Source organism: Theropithecus gelada, chromosome 11, assembly GCF_003255815.1.
Source record: "Theropithecus gelada isolate Dixy chromosome 11, Tgel_1.0, whole genome shotgun sequence".
In the NCBI taxonomy this organism is placed as follows: Eukaryota; Metazoa; Chordata; class Mammalia; order Primates; family Cercopithecidae; genus Theropithecus; species Theropithecus gelada.
In genome coordinates this window covers 61,062,770-61,083,594 of record NC_037679.1, presented here as the reverse complement: position 1 = coordinate 61,083,594, position 20,825 = coordinate 61,062,770, and the positions used below count along the sequence as shown (strand labels likewise).

At 45.1% G+C, this 20,825-nt stretch overlaps 1 protein-coding gene across 1 annotated transcript in view; it reads right to left on the bottom strand.

The window, feature by feature from the left end:
* DRAM1 (DNA damage regulated autophagy modulator 1) overlaps window positions 1–19,448 on the bottom strand; it is a 45,949-nt gene extending 26,501 nt beyond the window's left edge. Inside the window, exon 1 of the mRNA XM_025403540.1 lies at window positions 18,857–19,448. Within this exon, the coding sequence (XP_025259325.1) occupies window positions 18,857–18,987 (131 nt within the window). The 5' untranslated portion in view covers window positions 18,988–19,448. The remainder of the gene's footprint in view (window positions 1–18,856) is intronic.
* Between the last annotated feature and the right edge of the window lie 1,377 nt (window positions 19,449–20,825).

Genomic DNA, 20,825 nt, shown 5'->3' with positions numbered 1-20,825 from the left:
AAAACTGATGGCAAAAGAGCTCCCAACATGAAACAACTTGTACTTATTTCGAGTGTTTCTACATTTGTAAACAGCTCTGAAATCTAAGTATTGAAAAACTGATCACATTGAAAGTGATGCACTTGTAAGTGTTTGAAGAATTCCACAAGGAGCCTGTGTGTGTAGAAAGCAGGAACTTTTTAAGTTTTGCTAACACTTCACATTTAAACTGGAGTATAAAGAAGTTAATAGGGCTGGGCATAGTGGCTCACGCGTGTAATCCCAGCACTTTGGGACGTCGAGGCGGGTGGGTCACCTGTGGTCAGGAGTTCGAGACCAGCCTGACCAACATGGTGAAACCCCGTCTCTACTAAAAAATACAAAAATTAGTTGAGCATGGTGGCGGGTGCCTGTAATCCCAGCTACTTAGGAGGCTGAGACAGGAGAATCACTTGAACCCAGGAGGCAGAGGTTGCAGTGAGCCAAGACTGCGTCATTGCACTCCAGCCTGGGCAACAGAGCAAGATTGTCTCAAAAAAAAGAAAAAGAAGTTAATAGCCTCTCTTATGGCCAGGCAGGGTGGCTCACACCTGTAATCCCAGCACTATGGGAGGCTGAGGCGGGTGGATCACAAGGTCAGGAGTTCAAGACCAGCCTGGCCAACATGGTGAAACCCCGTCTTTACTAAACATACAAAAAATTAGCCAGGCACAGTGGCTGATGCCTGTAATCCCAGCTACTCGAGAGGCTGAGGCAGGAGAATCGCTTGAACTCAGAGGGCGGAGGTTTCAGTGAGCCAAGATTGCACCACTGCACTCCAGCCCTGGGTGACACAGTGAGACTCCTTCTCAAAAAAAAAAAAAAAAAAAAAGCCTCCCTTACAGCAAATGCCTTTATTCCAAATTAATTCAATTTCAGTGTCACTGGTACTTGCAAGAACCTGAAGAGTTTAGGATTTAGGCCTGGTACAGTGGATCACGTCTATAATTCCAGGACTTTCGGAGGCCGAGGCAGGAAGATGACTTCGACTCAGGAGTTCGAGACCAGCCTGGCCAACATGGTGAAACCCTGTCTCTACTAAAAATACAAACATTAGGTGGGCATAGTACAGGGTGCCTGTAATCCAAGCTACTCAGGAGACTGAGGCAGGAGAATTGCTTGAACCCGGGAGGTAGAGTTTGCAGTGAGCCAAGATCATGGCACTGCACTCCAGCCTGGGTGACAGAACAAGACTCCATCTCAAAAAAAAAAAAAAAGAACCTGAAGGGTTTAGAATTTAGCATCACCACTTTTTCTACAATAACCATTTTTCACACTAAAGGAATGTTGAGGTGGAGGATACCCTTCTGAGCACAATGCTGAAAGGGCAGAGAAACAGGAATGGGAACCAGTAATGGGGAAAAAAGCAGAGACAGCTCATAACCTTGGGCAGCACTTTTGCCACACAATTAACTCTGCCAGGGAAATCAGGCCTCCCTGCCTTGGCCTGAGGGTATAAAAAAGCAGGTACCAGGTGACTCATCCTAGAGTTCTTGTTACACAGGTCTGAGAATAATTCTGAACCTCAGACAGCCACATGCCAGGCATAGGAGCAAACACAGAGGAGAAGCACTGAGAAGGTCGTTTGCCTGCTGTGGAGAAAGGGAAAGCAATGAAAGAATGAGGAGGACATTTACAAAGACAGGAAGGTGGGAATGAAGGTGCTCCAGATGCTCTGACAGAAGAGAAGACCAGACTTGGGGACTCTGTCTATTGATGGCAAATTAAGACTATGTCAAAGCCCAGGTCTGGAGTCCACATGACATCAAACATGTGATCTGAAAACTTGAATTCCAGGGTCATGTTTTATTCTTGCTTATCTGTACATTTAAAACCATATAGGTGGAGGCCAGGCATGGTAGCTCACACCTGTAATCCCAGCATTTTGGGAGGCCAAGGAGGATGGATCACTTGAGCTCAGGAGTTCGAAACCAGCCTGGGCAACATGGTGAAAACCTGTCTCTACAAAAAATAAAAAAATTGGCCAGGCACAGTGGCTCATGCCTATAATCCCAGCACTTTGGGAGGCTGAGGTGGGTGGATCACTTGAGGATAGGAGTTCAAGACCAGCCTGGCCAACATGGTGAAACACCATCTCTACTAAAATATAAAAATTAGCCAGGCATAGTGGTATATGCCTGTAATCCCACCTACTCGGGAGGCTGAGGCAGGAGAATCACTTGAACCTGGGAGGCGGAGGTTGCAGTGAGCCGGGATTGCACCATTGCACTCCAGCCTAGGCAACAGAATGAGACTCCGTCTCAAAAATTAAAAAATAAAAAAAATAAATAAATACAAAAATTAGCCAGGCATGGTGGCACCTACCTGTAGTCCCAGCTACTCAGGAGGCTAAGGTGGGAGGATCGCTTGAGCCCAGTAGGCAGAGGTTGCAGTGAGCCGAGATCATGCCACTGCCCTCCAGCCTGGGAGACAGAGTGAGACCTTGTCTCAAAAATAAATAGATAGATAAATAAATTTTTTTTTTTAAAAAAAACCATACAGGTGAAGGGAAGCTCAGAATATTTGGGACTAAGATATAAATAAATAAATAAATAAAACCATACAGGTGGAACCAAAAGCACTTTGCAAATCGCCATTGAATGAATATCAGTACTGGCAAAAAAAAAAAATTAACCTAATCGATACCACTTACTGAGCATTGGCTATGTACCCACTAGGCACCATTAGGTACTTACCGTACATCATTTCATTTCATCTTCACAACCCTGAGGGGGGTCTATATCAACCCCATTTTACAAAGTAGGAAACTGGGTATTAGAGAGGCTATATAACTTGTTCAAGATCACAGGGCTACACGGAGGATTCCCTATCCCAATCCAGATGTTTAACTCCCTGACTTCCCAGCCTCTACTCTGCTTTAACAGCAGACAAGGAACTAAGCCATTAGGAGAATGATTGGGGGTGGGGAGCAAACACTAACGTAGATGCTGGTCAGTGTTTAACAGCCAGCTCTGGAGGGTGACTGGTTTGTGGCATTTGCCAATTTCTGTGGTGAAAATACTCCCAACATGTTAAAATTCAGGCTACCAAAAGAACCAAAACAAAAACAAAACAAAATACATAAATAAATAAAAATAAAATCTGGGCTACCAAAATGCAGGTCACTGGACACGGAGTTGGAAAAGAAACGCACAGTCCATGCTCAGGAGCAGACACCAGCTAGCTCCAGCACGCCGTGGGAAGGAACCAGCACGGTGATGAGAAGGCATCATTATGCCTTTGTTGCAGACCAGAAAGATGTAAACTAGGCAAGATCTTAGAAACTCCTCAAATACTGTAATTGTAAAACCTTTCTGCCAAATACCGCCACGGTAAATCTGATTATTTTTCAGGATGACTGAGTCTATAACACCCACCATCAATGCCTGAGTATGAATAGCCCACATTCCTACACCTTTGCACTACAACAGTACAACAGTGTTGACACAACAAAAATTCATAACTAGTTGTTTGATGAAACACCTATCTTTTCAAAGTTTCTTCTTTTAACTCCACAGATAGCTATAGAATTCACCCATTCATCGGCAAAATATTTGTTAGATACAATCTGAGTCACAAATTCCCAGATCTATCAGGTAACAAGTATCAGTCTGTGATTTATTTCTACTAAGTGTAGAATTCAAAGAGGTGAGGAAATAAAACATAAATAAAAATAATTTTAAAATTTTAAAAATCAAAAAAAATTTCCACTAAGTGACAAAGCAGCACCAATTTACATTAGCTGAAATTTTGCTCAAGAATAGTTCATGAAAACTTTCCAAGAGGCAAATCAAAATGTGAACATTTCAAAACTTTTAAGAACAATAGCGTTTGCCCATTACCAGTTTAAAGATGAAAGAAGGCTGGGCGCACATTAGCTCATACCTGTAATCCCAGCACTCTGAGAGACTGAGGCAGGTGGATCACTTGTGGTCAGGGGCTTGAGACCAGCCTGGCCAAAATGGTGAAACCCCATCTCTACCAAAAATCAAAAAACAAAAAAAATTAGCCAGCCATGGTGGTGGGCGCCTGTAATCCCAGCTACTCAGAAGGCTGAGGCATGAGAATCTCTTGAAACAAGGAGGTGGAGGTTGCCGTGAGCCGAGATCACGCCACTGCACTCCAGCCTGGGCGACACAGCAAGACTCTGTCTCAAAAAGAAAATAAAAAATAAAATAAAATAAAAATGAAAGAGCTCTTACCTCTCAATAAAAAATGTTCTTATAAGTCTTTCCATGTCTGATCTTACATATTAAGTAAATATTTTTTATTTTTGTTGTTTTGTTTTTCGCTTTTTTGGACAGCATACATAAGTAAATATTAAGTCACATCTTCTTCTGGTGATATTGGAATCCAGACGAGTATAACACTAAGAGGTGGCCGGGCGCGGTGGCTCACGCCTGTAATCCCAGCACTTTGGGAGGCCGAGGCGGGCGGATCACAAGGTCAGGAGATCCAGACCATGGTGAAACCCCGTCTCTACTAAAAATACAAAAAATTAGCCGGGCGCGGTGGCAGGTGCCTGTAGTCCCAGCTACTTGGGAGGCTGAAGCAGGAGAATGGCAGGAACCCGGGAGGCGGAGCTTGCAGTGAGCCGAGATCGCGCCACTGCACTCCAGCCAGGGGGACAGAGCAAGACTCCGTCTCCAAAAAAAAAAAAAAAAAAAAAAAAAAAACACAAACACTAAGAGGTAACCAAGAGACCCTATGGGTAGCCTCTTTTTATTTTTATTTTTTTTAAGCTCAAACTAAATGATTCCATCATGCAAGGGCAGAGGTAGCAGTATTTGGTTGGCCTAACTGTGCCTGGGTGCCTGATTCAGCAAACTGGAGAATGAGTGAGAGGTGAAACCAGCTGGTTCTCAGGCTGGCAGCAGTAGTCTCTCTACCCAGCTCCTACCACATCATTCTGCACCACACGGTTTCTGCAATGTGGTGGGCCCTGCCCAGCTCCACCCACCACTTCATTTGCCTCCTTGCTAGTAAGGCACTTTCTGGAAACTGTAGGGAGGACAAGGCCAGCAAATTGCTCATTTGCCTGTGGTTCAGAAGCTGTTGAGGCTGTTATGTGTATACAGTTATTGCAGGGGTAGGTTGTGCCTAGGAAATCCGTTTATGTCCACATTTCCTGTATTTACATTTCTGCAAGTTAAGCAGACTGTGGAAAATTCCAAGTCGTTTGTGTAACATCCTACTTCAAACTAATTTATGATGTTAAGCTAGTGAATAATCACTTGATACTGAAAGGAATGAAAACGATACAAAGAAAACATGCTGGATAACAGAAGACGTTCCGAAGCTTGGTCAAACGTTGTTCTCTAAGTTACTGGTTGCACAGGATATAAATACTCCAAAGCCTAGAACTATGGTGTACTGGAGGAACTTAGATGCTAACAGAATGCAACATCATGCGTGTCTCCAACCTGAAATGTATTAGATTGTTCCAAACCCACAGACTAATTGCTTGGATGATTGATCGGGACTTAGAATCTAAACAACTCATAATGCCCCAGTATAAAGAGACCATTATTTCCTTTATCTTTATAATATTCAAATACATTATTTAAAAGGGATAAGTATGGAATAGTCATACTACATTTTATTAGCTACTTTTAGTTATGAGAGCTAACTTTCTGGCAGCTTCACTTGGTGATGACTGTTTTAGAATTGGGGGGGCACCCTTCAGCTATATCAACTATTCTGAAACTTAAAAAGAATTTCCTACCAACAAATACAAACACCTTGCTCTTTTCTCACTACCCACAAGCAATTCTGCCCTCTCTCCGTCAGAGTTCCCTCTTGTTCACACATACAACACGTTTTTAAAGGATGTTTTGAAAAGACTGTAGAGAGGCAATCGTGGACCAGGGAGACCGTAAGGAAGCTATTTTAGCAGTTTGTCCAGAGATGACAGTGGCTTAGCCCAGTATGATGATAAAGAGGGAGATGAACGTGGTTTGATTTAGAAAGTTATTTGAGGGGAATCTCTAGAAACCATCCCCACATGACTCCAGTGGCTACAAATACCAAAAAAAATAGGGCCAGGCTCAGTGGTTCTCACCTGTAATCCCAGCACTTTGGGAGGCCAAGGCGGGCAGATCACCTGAGGTCAGGAGTTCGAGACCAGCCTGGGCAACATAGTGAAACCCTGTCTCTACTTAAAAAACAAAAATTAGCTAGGTGTGGTGGCACATACCTGTAATCCCAGCTACTCGGGCAGCTGAGGCAGGAGAATCGCTTGACCCCGGGAGGCAGAGGTTACAGTGAGCTGAGATCGTGCCACTGCACTCCCGCCTGGCCGACAGAGTGAGACTTCATCTCCAAAAATAAATAAAAATCAAAAAAAAAAAAAAAAAGAAAAAGAAAAAGAAAAAATTAGAAATGAACACTTCCTCAGCAACCACATTCCGCCAGGCACATCTTACTTGATCTTCACATTAGAAGGAAAAGTACTCACTACTGGCATCTTTTTTTTTTTTTTTTTCTTTTTTGAGACAGAGTCTAACTCTTGTCACCCAGGCTGGAGTGTAGTGGCACAATCGCAGCTCACTGCAACCTCTGCCTCATGGGTTTAAGCAATTCTTGTGCCTCAGCCTCTCAAGTAGCTGATATTACAGGCGCCCACCACCACGTATGGCTAATTTTTGTATTTTTAGTAGAGAAGAGGTTTCACCATGTTGGCCAGGCTGGTCTCAAACTCCTGACCTCAAGTGCTCCACCTCCCTTGGCTTCCCAAAGTGTGGGGATTACAGGCGTGAGCCACCACGCCCAGCTCACTATTGCCATCTTAAAGATGAGAAAACAGTCTTAGAAAACTAACTTGGTCACAGAGTAAACAAGGAAGCCAAGCTGTGCATCTAGAACTCTCCAATTCCCTTTTTTCCTTCCTTCCTTTTCTTTTCTCTTCTCTTCTCTCCTCTTTTCTTTTCTTTTCTGAGGGGAGGTTTAATAGGAAAAAGAAAGAGAAAGGAAAACAGCTCTCTCACGAGAGGGGACTTCCAAGAGGAAAGAACCCTAGAACTCTCTAATTCCGGAACTCTTCTCTGCTGTGCTATATTACATTTCTTTCAAGTTATTGTCATTTTCATGTGAGTTTACATGTTGTACATTTCAGTCAGGGGTGTATCAGCTATTTCTTCTGGAGCCAGCTATGGTGTCCTTGGCTCATAATAACTCTTCAATGCATGTTCTTGACGGAATGAAAGGCAATTACCGTGAGGTAAAGATGACTATGAAACTTTTTTAAATTGAGATTGAGGCTGGGCACAGTGGCTCACACTTGTAATCCCAGCACTATGAGAGGCTGAGGTGGGAGGATCTCTTGAGCCCAGGAGTTCAAGACCAGCCCAGGCAATACAGTGAGACCCCATCTCTACAAAAAAACAAAATTAGCCAAGCATGGTGGCATGTTCCTGTAGTCCTAGCTACTTGGGAGGCTGAGGTGGGAGGATCACTTGAGCCCGGAAGGCAGAAGCTGCAGTGAGCGGAAATCATGCCACTGTAATCCAGTCTGGGCAACAGAGCGAGACCATGCCCCCTGAACAAAAAAAAAAAAAAAAAAAAAAAAAAAAAAAAAAAAAGAATATTGAGATGTTTGAAAGTTGTCAGCCCTGCATCAGTCAAGACTTTTGAGCAATACTCTAATGCCTTTTTAAAAGGAAACATAGAAGAAAAATAATTCATAATTTTACTTAATTCAGTGAGAAGAAAAGAATTTGTTGTACCCAAATGACAGGGAAAATTTAAATCAGAGGAGAAATTATAAATTTACAGTAGACTCAGGCTGCAGAACACTGCATCCATCACCCTCAATTAATTTTGGGGCTGCAAAAGTTTGGGATCTTCACTTTTCTTATTTTGCTTTTCTTAGAATTAACTAATTTCATGTGCTTGTGAAGTCAATATTCAATTATAAATGATCATCTCAAAAATAATCCTTTTCAGCCAGGTACAATGGCTCACGCCTGTAATCCTAGCATTTTGGGAGGCTGAGGTGGGTGGATCACCTGAAGTCAAGAGTTTGAGACCAGCCTGACCAACATGGTGAAACCTCGTCTTTACTAAAAAACACAAAAATTAGCCAGGCATGGTGGCGGACGCCTGTAATCCCATCTACTTGGGAGACTGAGCCAGGAGAATCACTTGAACCCAGGAGGAGGAGGCTGCAGTGAGTTGAGATCACACCATTGCACTCCAGCCTGGGCAACAGAGCAAAAACTCTGTCTCAAAACAACAACAATAATAATACTTTTTTAGCTAAAGGTTTTAAATGGCATGCCTGCCTTTTCATCTTTGTGACACTATAGATTAGAAATACTATGAGGTTATAATCACTGCACTGTAAAAACTGATATGTCATTACCATCATGTCAGAACATGTGATTTTATGCGCACAGCCCTCATTAACTGAGTATTTTTTATCGTGATACCCATTGTTACGGCTGAACTGGAAAGCCAACATCACCATTGCCTGAAATTCTGTGTCGTCTCAGTAATCAAAAAAGTTGGTTTAAGCAAAAGTCATCAAAAATTAGGGCCAGGCGCAGTGGCTCATGCCTGTAATCCCAGGACTTTGGGAGGCCGAGGCAGGCAGATCACTTGAGGTCAGGAGTTCGAGACCAGCCTGGCCAACATGATGAAACCCCATCTCTACTAAAAATACAAAAATTAGCCATGTGTGGTGGTGGGTGCCTGTAATATCAGCTACTTGGGAGGCTGAGGCACAAGAATTGCTTAAACCCATGAGGCAGAGGTTGCAGCGAGCTGGGATTGTACCACTACACTCCAGCCTGGATGACAAGAGTTAGACTCTGTCTCAAAAAAGAAAAAAAGAAAAAAGGAAAAAAAAAAAAAGATGCCAGTAGTGAGTACTTAAAAAAGTCTTAAAAACTTGTATGAATGAATACATACTACAAACATTTTATTTTAACTTAAAGTGTATCAATGTATATTAATTTGCCTACCTGTGGATGTAGACCAGTGCTGTTACAAGAGTATGGGTCCACTATGTCTTCTTGGCATATACATCACATCTACTTTGAATCATCTCATTTCCAATTTTGGTTTCTTTAAAGTGGAGGGAAGTCTTAACACTTTTGAAGCAATTTGAATTCAGACTCTTTCCAGTTTTCCTTATACCAGTTTCCTAAATATTTACAGTTGTCAGATCAATTACTAAAAGGACTGCAAATTTTTTTTGGACAATTTGTCTCTTTTTAATCTTTCCAAAGCATTCAACCAATTTTTTTTGTTGTTGTTGTTGTTTTAAGATGGAGTTTCACTCTTGTCGCCCAGGCTGGAGTGCAATGGCACAATCTCAGCTCACTGCAACCTCTGCCTCCCAGATTCAAGCGACTCTCCTGCCTCAGCCTCCCGAGTAGCTGGGATTACAGGCGTGTGCCACCATGCCTGGCTAATTTTGTATTTTTAATAGAGATGGGGTTTCACCATGTTGGCCAGGCTGGTATTGAACTCCTGACCTCAAGTGATCCGCCCGCCTCAGCCTCCCAAAGCGCTGGGATTACAGGCGTGAGCCACTGTGTCCGGCCCAAACAAATTTTTTTAGAAATTACATTTCTCTTTTTGCCTACACAGATCAACAGTTAATATGTGTTGCGTTAAGTCACATAGTTACAATACAAAATACAACTGGCATGAACATAAATACAATTTGGGAATAAACACAATTGGCATTTGATAAGAATACAAAGACATGGGTAAGAGAAGCAAGTACCTACAGAGTGGCCCTCACAGGAAGGAGTTTTGAGGGATCATTGGCTTCAGTCAGTGCATTTTTCAAAGAACGAATTCATCAGTTAACCCAGCAAGTTGATTAAGTTGAGGCTACTAAATAAAAGAGCTTCTGATATTACATTCACATATAAAGCGATCACTTCTAAAATTAGCTCCCAACCAAACATCCTTTCCTATCCAGACCAATGTGGACGGCCCCCTTCATAATACTAATAGCAAGTGCTTCTACATACTATGTTCTTCCACCAGAGTGTTAATGAGTTTTCTGTGAGTTCGTGTTAATAATGAAGTACGTGCAATTATTAACCAATAGAGAAGCAGAGAGACGTCAAGTAAACTGTCCAAAGTTCTACGGTTGGGACACATAATAGAGCCATACCCTAATCCAGGCTGTCTGTTGCAAAGTTGTTGCTCTTAATCATGCTATGTTCCCTCTTAGTATTATTATTAAATATTGTAAATAGTCAACAATGCAAGTCAAATCAACCACAAACTGGGACCGCAAATCTTCTGAAACACAAGGATTTCATTTCTAATTGTGCTGGAAAACAGAACTGCAACCAAAGTCAATGAACAATGAGGTGCTGGCAGAATCAGTTAACAATTAAAGAGGAGGAAACTAACAAGGTTAATGAAACAGGACCATATGACACAAATTATCTTGTTCAACATTCAACCAATATTTACCAAGTGCCTGCAATGTGTCAGGCTCTGTCACAAATGCTATAGACAAACCCCAAATCTCTATCCTCATGGAGCGTATATTTTGTGTGAGACAGGCAATAAACAAGATCAATATCTTTACATACAGATTAAGAATGGCCACTGGAAGGCTGGGCGCGGTGGCTCACCCCTATAATCCTAGGAATTTTGGAGGCAGAGGCGGGCAGATCACTTGAGGCCAGGAGTTCAAGACCAGACTGGCCAACATGGTGAAACGCTGTCTCTACTAAAAATACAAAAAATTAGCTGGACATGGTGGCAGGAGCCTGTAGTCCCGGCTACTCAGGAGGCTGACACAGGAGAATTGCTTGAACTGGGAGGCAGAGGTTGCAGTGAGCTGAGGTCATGCCACTGCTCTCCAGCCTGGGCGACAGAGCAAAGTTCTGTCTTAAAAAAAAAAAAAAAAAGTCCATTGGGAAAATTGGAGTCTTCAGACATTTTTGCAAAAATGAACCTCTTCATATGCCCCTTCAAAAGCTAAATGTAGTTAATGGGAAACCTGGTATTAAACCACTCATAGACAACCTGCTTCTGGGGCAGAGTTTCGTAGTAGCAAAGCAGCTCCCTCCCTCGCTATGAGCTACTGAAAGTCAGCGCTTGACACCAGGGTTTATAAAAAACAAAAAGAGAAGGAAACTTTCCTTAAAAAGTTAAATGTGAAATGAAAGACTTACTATAATATAATCATAAAACTATTTTTCTGTATTGGAAAAAGAATGCAAGGCTGGACGCGGTGACTCACGCCTGTAATCCCAGCACTTTGGGAGGCCAAGGCGGGAGTTCAAGACCAGCCTGACCAACAGAGAGAAACCCCATCTCTACTAAAAGTACAAAATTAGCCGGCGAGGCCAGGCGCGGTGGCTCATGCCAGTAATCCCAACACTCTGGGAGGCCGAGGCCAGTGGAACACCTGAAGTCAGGAGTCCGGGCCCGGCCAACATGGTGAAACCCTGTCTCAACTAAAAATACAAAAATTAGCTGGGCATGGTAGCAGGTGCCTGTAATCCCAGCTACTCAGGGGGCTGAGGCAGGAGAATCTTTTGAACCTGGGAGGCAGAGGTTGCAGTGAGCCGAGATCGCGCCATTGCACTTGAGCCTGGGGGATAAGAGTGAGACTTCGTCTCAAAAAAAAAAAAAAAAAAAAAAAAATTAGCCGGGGCAAGGTGGCACATGCCTCTAATCACAGCTACTCGGGAGGCTGAGGTGGGAGAATAGCTTGAACCGGGAGGCAGGAGGTTGCAGTGAGCCGAGAGTGTGCCATTGCACTCCAGCCTGGGCAACAAAAGTGAAACTCCACCTCAAAAAAAAAAAAAAAAAAAGCATTTTCTCTATAAAGATATTTTATCTATAAAGATCAGCATCTGAAGAATTAACACATACTTGTCATAACCCAAAATTTGTGATTGTTATATAAATGTAAGTTAAACTCATTATTTTCCTAATTGTTAGTATCATTTTTGAAGTTAAAGACCTGACCAAACTTCTTTTACTTCATTTACTCTGCAATTTTGTTCCCCTTTTTAAAGTGGCTTGTTTCTAGGTGACCCAGTTTTCTGTCATCAACTACTGAGCAGAGAGTGTGGGGTCATGAGGTAGAACAATGTGGGTGGCCAAAGGCCGCAATCTATGCCACAAAACTGTATTCACACAGAAAGTGAGACATGCTAATAAAGAGAAAAGCCAGAATCTAGAATTGGCAACACTGAAGAGTACAGGATCACAGAATATCATGAGCAAGATATCATGGCAAGAGACACATGCCAAAAAGAAGATGGAAGACAGTGGTCTCCAGCTGGAAAAAGTTAATAATTTGATAAGAAACTATAACAAGGTAAGCGTGATTCGGCTTGAGAATGTGGGTGTGGCCTTGTGCAACTCTTTTTTTTTTTTTTTTTTTTTTTTGAGACAGGGGTGTCGCTCTGTCACCCAAGCTGGAGTGCAGCGGTGTGATCACAGATCACTGCAGCCTCAGACTCCAGGCTCAAGTGATCCTCCCACCTCAGCCTCCTGAGTAGGCGGGACTATTGTAGAGACAGAGTTGCACCATATTGCCCATGGCTGGTCTCAAACTCCTGGACTCAAGTGATCAGCCCACTTCAGCCTCCCAAAGTGTGGGATTACAGGCATGAGGCACCACACCCAAGTGCAAATCTAAACTAATTTTTTGAGGTTAGCTTTTATTTGTCCTTCCTTTTGATATGCTTTTGTTAATGGTTTCAGAATAAGAAATATCACTTTAGGCCGGGGGCGGTGGCTCAAGCCTGTAATCCCAGCACTTTGGGAGGCCGAGACGGGCGGATCACGAGGTCAGCAGATCGAGACCATCCTGGCTAACACGGTGAAACCCCGTCTCTCCTAAAAAAACACAAAAAACTAGCCGGGCGAGGTGGTGGGTGCCTGTAGTCCCAGCTACTCGGGAGGCTGAGGCAGGAGAATGGCGTAAACCCAGGAGGCGGAGTTTGCAGTAAGCTGAGATTCGGCCACTGCACTCCAGCCTGGGCGATAGAGCGAGACTCCGTCTCAAAAAAAAAAAAGAAAGAAAAAGAAATATTACTTTATGCTATTCTAACTTGTTATATCTCATGGTGGTTGAGCCCATGTTTTTTTTTTTTTTTTTTTTAAAGGGGGGGTCTCGCTCTGTTCCCCAGGCTGGGGTGCGGGGGGACAATCTCGGCCCACTGCAACCTCCACCTCCCGGGTTCAAGCGATTCTCCTGCCTCAGCCTCCCAAGTAGCTGGGACTACAGGCGCACGCCACCACGCCCAGCTAATTTTTGTATTTTTAGTAGAGATGGGTTTTCACGATGTTGGCCAGAATGGTCGTGATCTCTTGACCTCATGATCTGCCCACTTTGGCCTCCCAAAGTGCTGGGATTATAGGCGTGAGTGAGCCACTGCGCCCAGCCTCATGTTTTTAATTTAATTTTCTGATAGGAAACCCATTCATTTGGCTAAAAAATAAAACAAAAAGGTATGGCTTATAATCATCCTTTCTCCTCATCTGCCAATGTGTCACTGACCTTGACCTAACCCTCCCTCCATCACACACAGATAAACCACTTTTATTTGTTTCTTTATGCAAGCTAATGCAAATACATATTATTTTTCTCCTCTTTTTTCTCCACTAATGAGAACATACGTTGTTCTGCATCTTACTTTTTCCCATGTAACAATGTATCTTGGGGATTTTTCCATACAAGTGTATTGACGTAAAAAGAATCTGCTAGGTACAGAGAGCTTTCACTTGAGGTATCCTTTAATAAATAAACCACATTTATTTAGGCAATTCTCTACTGATGGTCATTTGTAGTTTCCAATCTTTTGTTATTCAAAGCAATGCCCTGAGTAACATTGTAGAAATGCCATTCTTCACATGGGCATGTACACCTATAGGATAAATTTCCAAAAAAAAATGGCTGTTGCATCAAATGTGTGTGTGTATCTGTCATATCCATAGATATTGCCCAAGTCCCACCATGGAGACTGAAATCAGTTCACGTTCCTGTAAGCAATGTAGGAAAGAGACTGTTTCCCCATATTCTCACCAGTACTAGTATCAAACATTTGGGTTTCTGCTAACCTAGTAAATCACAACTGGCATCAGTGAGTTTTAATTTGAATATTTATTCCTATTCATAAAGTTGAATATCTTTTCATATGTCTAAGAACCATTTGCCAATTTATCCAATATGCTGAAGAATAACAATGTTACAAGCAGAAAGCATCTGATAAGAAAGCTGATTCTAAATGTCATACTGGGGTGAGGTCCTCCTTATGGTTGTGGCTCTTATTTAAAGTGTTCAACTGTGCTAAAAACATCAGACCATCAGAAAGGCTGAACAATGTTAGAATGTAAAAGGAAACTCATCCTGAGGACTTCCAATCACCAGCCACCAAACTGAATGGCCATGTCAAGCTTTTCCTTACGGGATCTGCCCTGTCCTGGGATAAAGAGTGAGTACCCAAGAAATACTCATTCAGCAAATACATAGAGCTTTCATCGATCTTACAATCCAGTGAAGGAAGACAGAAAATAAACATAATGAATAAGTTAAATCACATGATTTGTTAGAAGGTGATAGGTGCTATGGTGAATAATAAGATTGGATATGGGGACCAGTAGTGGTCAGGTGCAATTTTTAAAAAAGGTGATAAGGGCAGGTCTCATCAAGATGATAACATTTGAACAAAGGAGGTAAGTGAAAAAGTCTGCAGGAAGGTAACATTTGAACAAAAGAGGTAAGTGAAAAATAGCTGCAGGAAGAACACTTGGCAGAGGGAATAGCCACCGCAAAGGCCTTGAGAAGGAGGGGTGCTTGATGTGTTAAGACACAAGGCCAGTGTGGTTGAAGGGAAGTACAAAGGGTAGCGGTAGAGGAGAGCAGGAGGTGATGAGCTAAGAGAGATACTGTCAGCCTGGGATGGGGGTGCACACTTTTAATCCCAGGTACTCAGGAGGCTGAGGTCAGGTGATTGCTTGAGCCCTAGAGTTCAAGACCAGCCTGAGCAACATAGCAAGACCCCATCTCAAAAAAAAAAAAAAAAAGAGAGAGAGAGATAAGGTTGAATATTTCAGGGCCAGTGGATAAATGTAGTTACTTCCATCATTTCTCTATGTCTGGTTCTTTTTTTCTTTTTCTTTTTCTTTTTCTTTTTTTTTTTTTTTTTTTTTTTGAGAAAGAGTCTCACTCAGTCAACCAGGCTGGAGTGCAGTGGCATAATCTCAGTTCACTGCAACCTCTAGCTCCCAGTTTCAAGTGATTCTCATGCCTCAGCCTCCTGAGTAGCTGGGCTCACAGGCATGTGCCACCACGCTCAGCTAACTTTTTGTATTTTTAGTAGAGACCGCGCCCGGCCTTCTTCTCTATGTGTGGTTCTTACCCACATCTTGTTGCTGCACCAGGGACTTGTTTTCTAGGAGTGGGCAGAGGCAATCCAGTGCTCCGGCTGCTCAGGTAAGCAGAGAGCAAACAACCTAAAAGCCCCAGGCACACATGGGCAATCAATACATATGTTTGTTGTGTGTTGGCTGAGAACTCCTGGCAACAAAGGGGCAATTCCATGCCTTTTTCTCCTGTAACTCTGCTTTTCCTGAAGGCTTCCTTGGTAAATTGTAAACCCTTTCCTTGTAGGGTCTGTGATTTGAGCATCTCACAAGTGGTTCACCTTGTCAGCTTATTTTTCCATTTCTGAATGTCTCCCATTTCAAGTTCACCTTGGAGTGATATTAATCACAACTACATCAGACACCTTCATGAACATTCAAAACCTGCCTTTACAGCCTGACCAATGAATATCACACATGATCTGTCCTCAGTCTTCAGATCTGGGACAAACATGGCTATTGTTCTCTCAATAAGAAGCACTGCAGGCTGGGCGCGGTGGCTCACCCCTGTAATCCCAACACTTTAGGAGGCTGAGGCAGGTGGATCATCTGAGGTCAGGAGTTCGAGACCAGCCTGGCCAACATGGTGAAACCCCATCTCTGCTAAAAATACAAAAAAATTACCTGGGTGTGGTGGCAGGTGACTGTAATCCCAGCTACTTGGGAGGCTGAGTCAGGAGAATTTCTTGAACCAGGAGGTGGAGGTTGCAGTGAGCCAAGATTGCACCATTGCACTCCAGCCTGGGCGACAAAGCAAGACTCTGTCTTAAAAAAAAAAAAAGGAAGCATTGCAGGACACAGCAAGATGCCATCTCTACAAATACAAAAAGAATTAAAAATTAGCTGGGCATGGTTGTGCATGCCTGTCTACAGTCCCCAACTATTCAGGAGGCTGAGGTGGGAGGATCAATGGAGCCCAGGAGGTGGAGGATGCAGTGAGCTGTGATCCCACCACCTCACTACAGATTGGGCAACAGAGTGAGACTTTGTCTGAAAAAATAAACAAACAAACAAAAGAAGCAGCACTGCAGGTAGAGTAGTTCTTTACTTTTTTTTTTTTTTTTTTCCCTGAGACGGAGTCTCGCTCTGTCACCAGGCTGGAGTGCAGCGGCTCTATCTTGGCTTACCGCAACCTCTGCCTCCTGGGTTCAATCAATTCTGCCCCAGCCTCCCGAGTAGCTGGGACACCATGTCCAGCTAATTTTTGTATTTTTAGTAGAGATGGGGTTTCACCATGTTGGCCAGGATGGTCTCGATCTCCTGACCTCGTGATCCGCCCACCTCGGCCTCCCAAAGTGCTGGGATTACAGGTGTGAGCCACCGCGCCCGGCCACAGCTCTTTACTTTTACACAAGTCTAGAAGGATCTATCCTGCTTCAGAAGCAGGATGATGGTACTTGGGCCTGAGATGCACCATGAGAAACCAAGCCTAGGTTTCTTCCAAGCATAATACCAGATGGGAGGGCCAGGCGTGGTGGCTTACTCCTATAATCCCAACACTTTGGGAGGCCAAAGCAGAGGGATTGTTTGAGCTCAAGAGTTTAAGACCAGCCTAGGCAATATAGTGAGACCTTGAATCTACTGAAAATAAAAAATAATAATAATAAATGGAAAAAAACCAAAAGGCCAGATGGGAACATCGTCTCAATATAAATAACATCTCTTCTTTCATAGGTACTTCAAATTTGCTTCTGTGTACTATTCTACCTATTGCTCTCTTCCCTGCATCTTTTAAATGCTAGTTCCCCGGGCACGGTGGCTCACACTTGTAAATCCCAGCACTTTGGGAGGCCAAGGCAGAAGGATCACTTGAGGTCAGGAATTTGAGACCAGCCTGACCAACATAATGAAACCCTGTCTCTACTAAAAATACAAAAAAATTAAGCCAGGTGTGGTGGTGCATGCCTGTAATCTCAGCTAGTCAGGAGGCTGAGGCAGGAGAATCGCTTGAACCAGGGAGGCAGAGGTTGCAGTGAGCCGAGATTGCGCCACTGCACTCCAGCCTAGGTGACAGAACGAGACTCTGTCTCAAAAAAATAAAATTTTTTTTGGCCGGGCGCGGTGGCTCAAGCCTGTAATCCCAGCACTTTGGGAGGCCGAGACGGGCGGATCACGAGGTCAGGAGATCGAGACCATCCTGGCTAACACAGTGAAACCCCGTCTCTACTAAAAAATACAAAAAAAAACTAGCCGGGGCGAGGTGGCGGGCGCCTGTAGTCCCAGCTACTCGGGAGGCTGAGGCAGGAGAATGGCGTAAACCCGGGAGGCGGAACTTGCAGTGAGCTGAGATCCGGCCACTGCACTCCAGCCCGGGCGACAGAGCGAGACTCCGTCTCAAAAAAATAAAATGAAATGAAATAAATAAAATAAAATAAAATAAATTTTTTTAAAAAAAATGCTAGTCCCCTCCTGCTTGATCTTTGTTTCCCCTTTCTCCACACTCCCCACCCCCGCCCAAAAAAACGAAAAAAAAAAAAAAAAAAAAAACCAAAAAAAAAAAAAACAAAACACAGAACATTGTTCACCAGACAGAATGGCTGCAGGGAAGAAGACGCCCTACATTTTCTATCATAGCAGTAACAAACCTTGGGTGTCACCAACCTTATCATCTGTTCACCAACCAATGCATGTCCAGAGGAGTCACACTACTTAGATAAGAATGGATGGTTCTAACGTTTAAAGAATCCCGCCACTATGAGAAAGGCACTGAGCTGGAACCCACATAGGAGGATCAGATCCTTGTCCCTGGCACTGAAGTGCCCCTCAGGAAAGGTAGAGGCCAAAGCACAGGAAAACTGAATGGGTAAAATAATACAAAAGATGTCACAAGTTGTCGACAAGTTGAGGGCTTTGGGGTCACAGTGTCCAGAGGTGTCTGGTGCAGCTCCAGAGAATTTAAGCCAGACTTCCAAGGACCTGGGGGCGGCACAGTGTTGCTTTCTGCATGGCCGGGTGTGAATTCTGCTCCTACCATTAACTAATGTGACATCAGTGTCACGTTGATGATATTTCATCAATTTTACACCACGGCTCCCTTGCAGGAAAAATGAGCCCAAACATCCACTTCAAGGGATGTTGGGATGCAGAAGTGAAAATAGTGGCTGTTTAGCATATACCTGGATCTACCTCTTGTACAATACATGTCATCTATCAGGACCCATCTTGTTCCAAATATCGCCTGAGAACGTCCTGCTGAGATTCTGTCCCATACCCAGACTGAAAGCTCTACCGTCTATCCTGAACCTCTCCTTGCTGCCACCCTGTTTCACGCTCCGGGTACAGGCAAAAGTGCTCAGCGCCCCACCCACTGCCTCCCTAAACATCCCAGGCTGTTGGGAGCACCTCTCCTCCTGCTCACACCTTAGCCTGACCACACGACGTCCCCAGCTGGGTCCTGACGCCTTCCCTCCCCATCAGCAGCGCTCCTTCTGGTCCCTGTGCCTGGTCCTGGGGCCCCGGCGCCCACCCTGCCTCTCACCTGATGTAGGGGAGGAAGGGGTTGACGTGCCCGGAGAGCACGGCGACCACGTAGGAGATGATGAAGGCGGCTGACGACCAGGTCACCAAGAGGAAGGGGACGAAAGCCATTCCCCTCAGGAAGCACAGCATCGCGCCGCCGCCGCCAACAGAGTGCTGCGCCCAGCCAGGCCAGGCGCCGGGTTGCTCCGGGCTGCCTGGAGGCGGCGGCCGGGCGCGGACGGTCACGGACGGTGGGAGGGGAGGCTCCGCGACGGCCGGGGCAGGCCCAGCCCCGGAGGGAGGGGAAGCGCGAGAAGCGGAGCGAGGTGGCGGGCGGCGAGGCTGCCGGGCCAGAGTGGGTGGGGCGCGGGCGGCCCGGGCTTGTTGCGAAACCAGTGAAGTCACAAAGCTGCCCGGCAGGGTCGGAGGCGCGCGGCGACCTCCCAGCGGACGCGACGCCGGAGCCGCCAGAGAGGACGCGGGGGTCGGGTTCCTTTCGCTTTTGGTTCGGACACTCGGCTGGGGCTGGGTTGGGAGCCGGCGGGCGGCCTGGGGTCACTGGCTGGGACGCCCACTCTGGCCTTCCCACCCTGGCCCTACCGCGCTGGCTCTTGCGCAACTCTGGAGAAAAGGATTTATTTCTCCCAACCCCTCCCTCCCGGGGGATTTCCGGAGTGCCGGGCCTCGCACCCCGAGGGCGTCCCCTCCGAGGTCCCGCCGCCGGCGCGTCGCGGCAGAGAGAGTGTCCACCGCGTGGTGACATCCACGACATCCGGTCGCGCTACTGCTGCGGGGGTCGGACAGAAGTGTTCAGTGAGGTTCGCCAGGCCACGGGGCGCAGATGTGGCTCCCACCTCAATGGTGAACACCCGAAAACCCAGACAGAGTGGGAACGTGTTGGGTGGAGAGTAGGCGGGTGGGGTGCGGTGCGTGCGGGTGGGACTGCGCTCCCACGGAGCCGGGAGGCCCATTGTGCTGCTTTCCAGCAGAGCGCAACTGGAGAATATTTCCTGGAAATAAGATTTCCCAGGCCGGGCACCATGAATAGCCATCACTGGGAGGTATTCAAAAGCCATCACTCCTGGAATGCCATCACTTTGGGAGGCCGAGGTGCGAGGATCGCTTGAGCCTAAGAACTAGAGATCAGCCTGGGTAACATAGGGAAACCCCCATGCTACAAAAAAAAAAAAAGAAAGAGAAAAGAAAAAAAAAATTCCGGTTCCAGATACTCAGGAGACTGAGTTGGGAGGATCACTTGAGCCTTGGGGGTCGAGGCTGCAGTGAGCCTTTATCACACCACTTCCCTCAGCCTGGGTGACAGAGCAAGACCTTTTCTCAGAAAAAAAAAAAAAAAATTCTCTTTCTCCCCCCGGGGTTCTGGAGTAGCCCAGACTTGGAGCCTTGGCCTAAGATGATTAATGGTGACTTGATACGTTTCAAACCCTGTGAAAGGGATTTGTGTTCTGGAGGCACCTATAAGCACATAATTTTGATAATTTAGGGAGTCTGAGCCCAACATTTGTGGCCGAAATTGTTGGGTCATTGGTGACCAAAGGTCACCTTTCAGCCATATACACATTTCATGGGTGCCATGCTAGGCTACAAAGATGAAATAGTAATAGTACCCTCAGGACTAGGACACTGATCGATCAAAATAACAAAATTAGACCGGACGTGGTGGCTCATGCCTGTAATCCTAGCACTTTGGGAGGCCGAGGTGGGTGGATCACCTGAGGTCAGGAGTTCAAGACCAGCCTGGCCAACATGGCGAAACCCCCCTCTCTACTAAAAATACAAAAGATTAGCCAGGCACCATGGCTCTTGCCTGTAATCCCAGCTACTCAGGAGGCTTCAGCAGGAGAATCGCTTGACCCTGGGAGATGGAGGTTTTCTCAGTGAGCTGAGATCTCACCACTGCACTTTAGCCTGGGTGACAGAGCAAGACTGTCTCAAAAATACAAAAAAAAAATAAAAACAAAACAACAAAA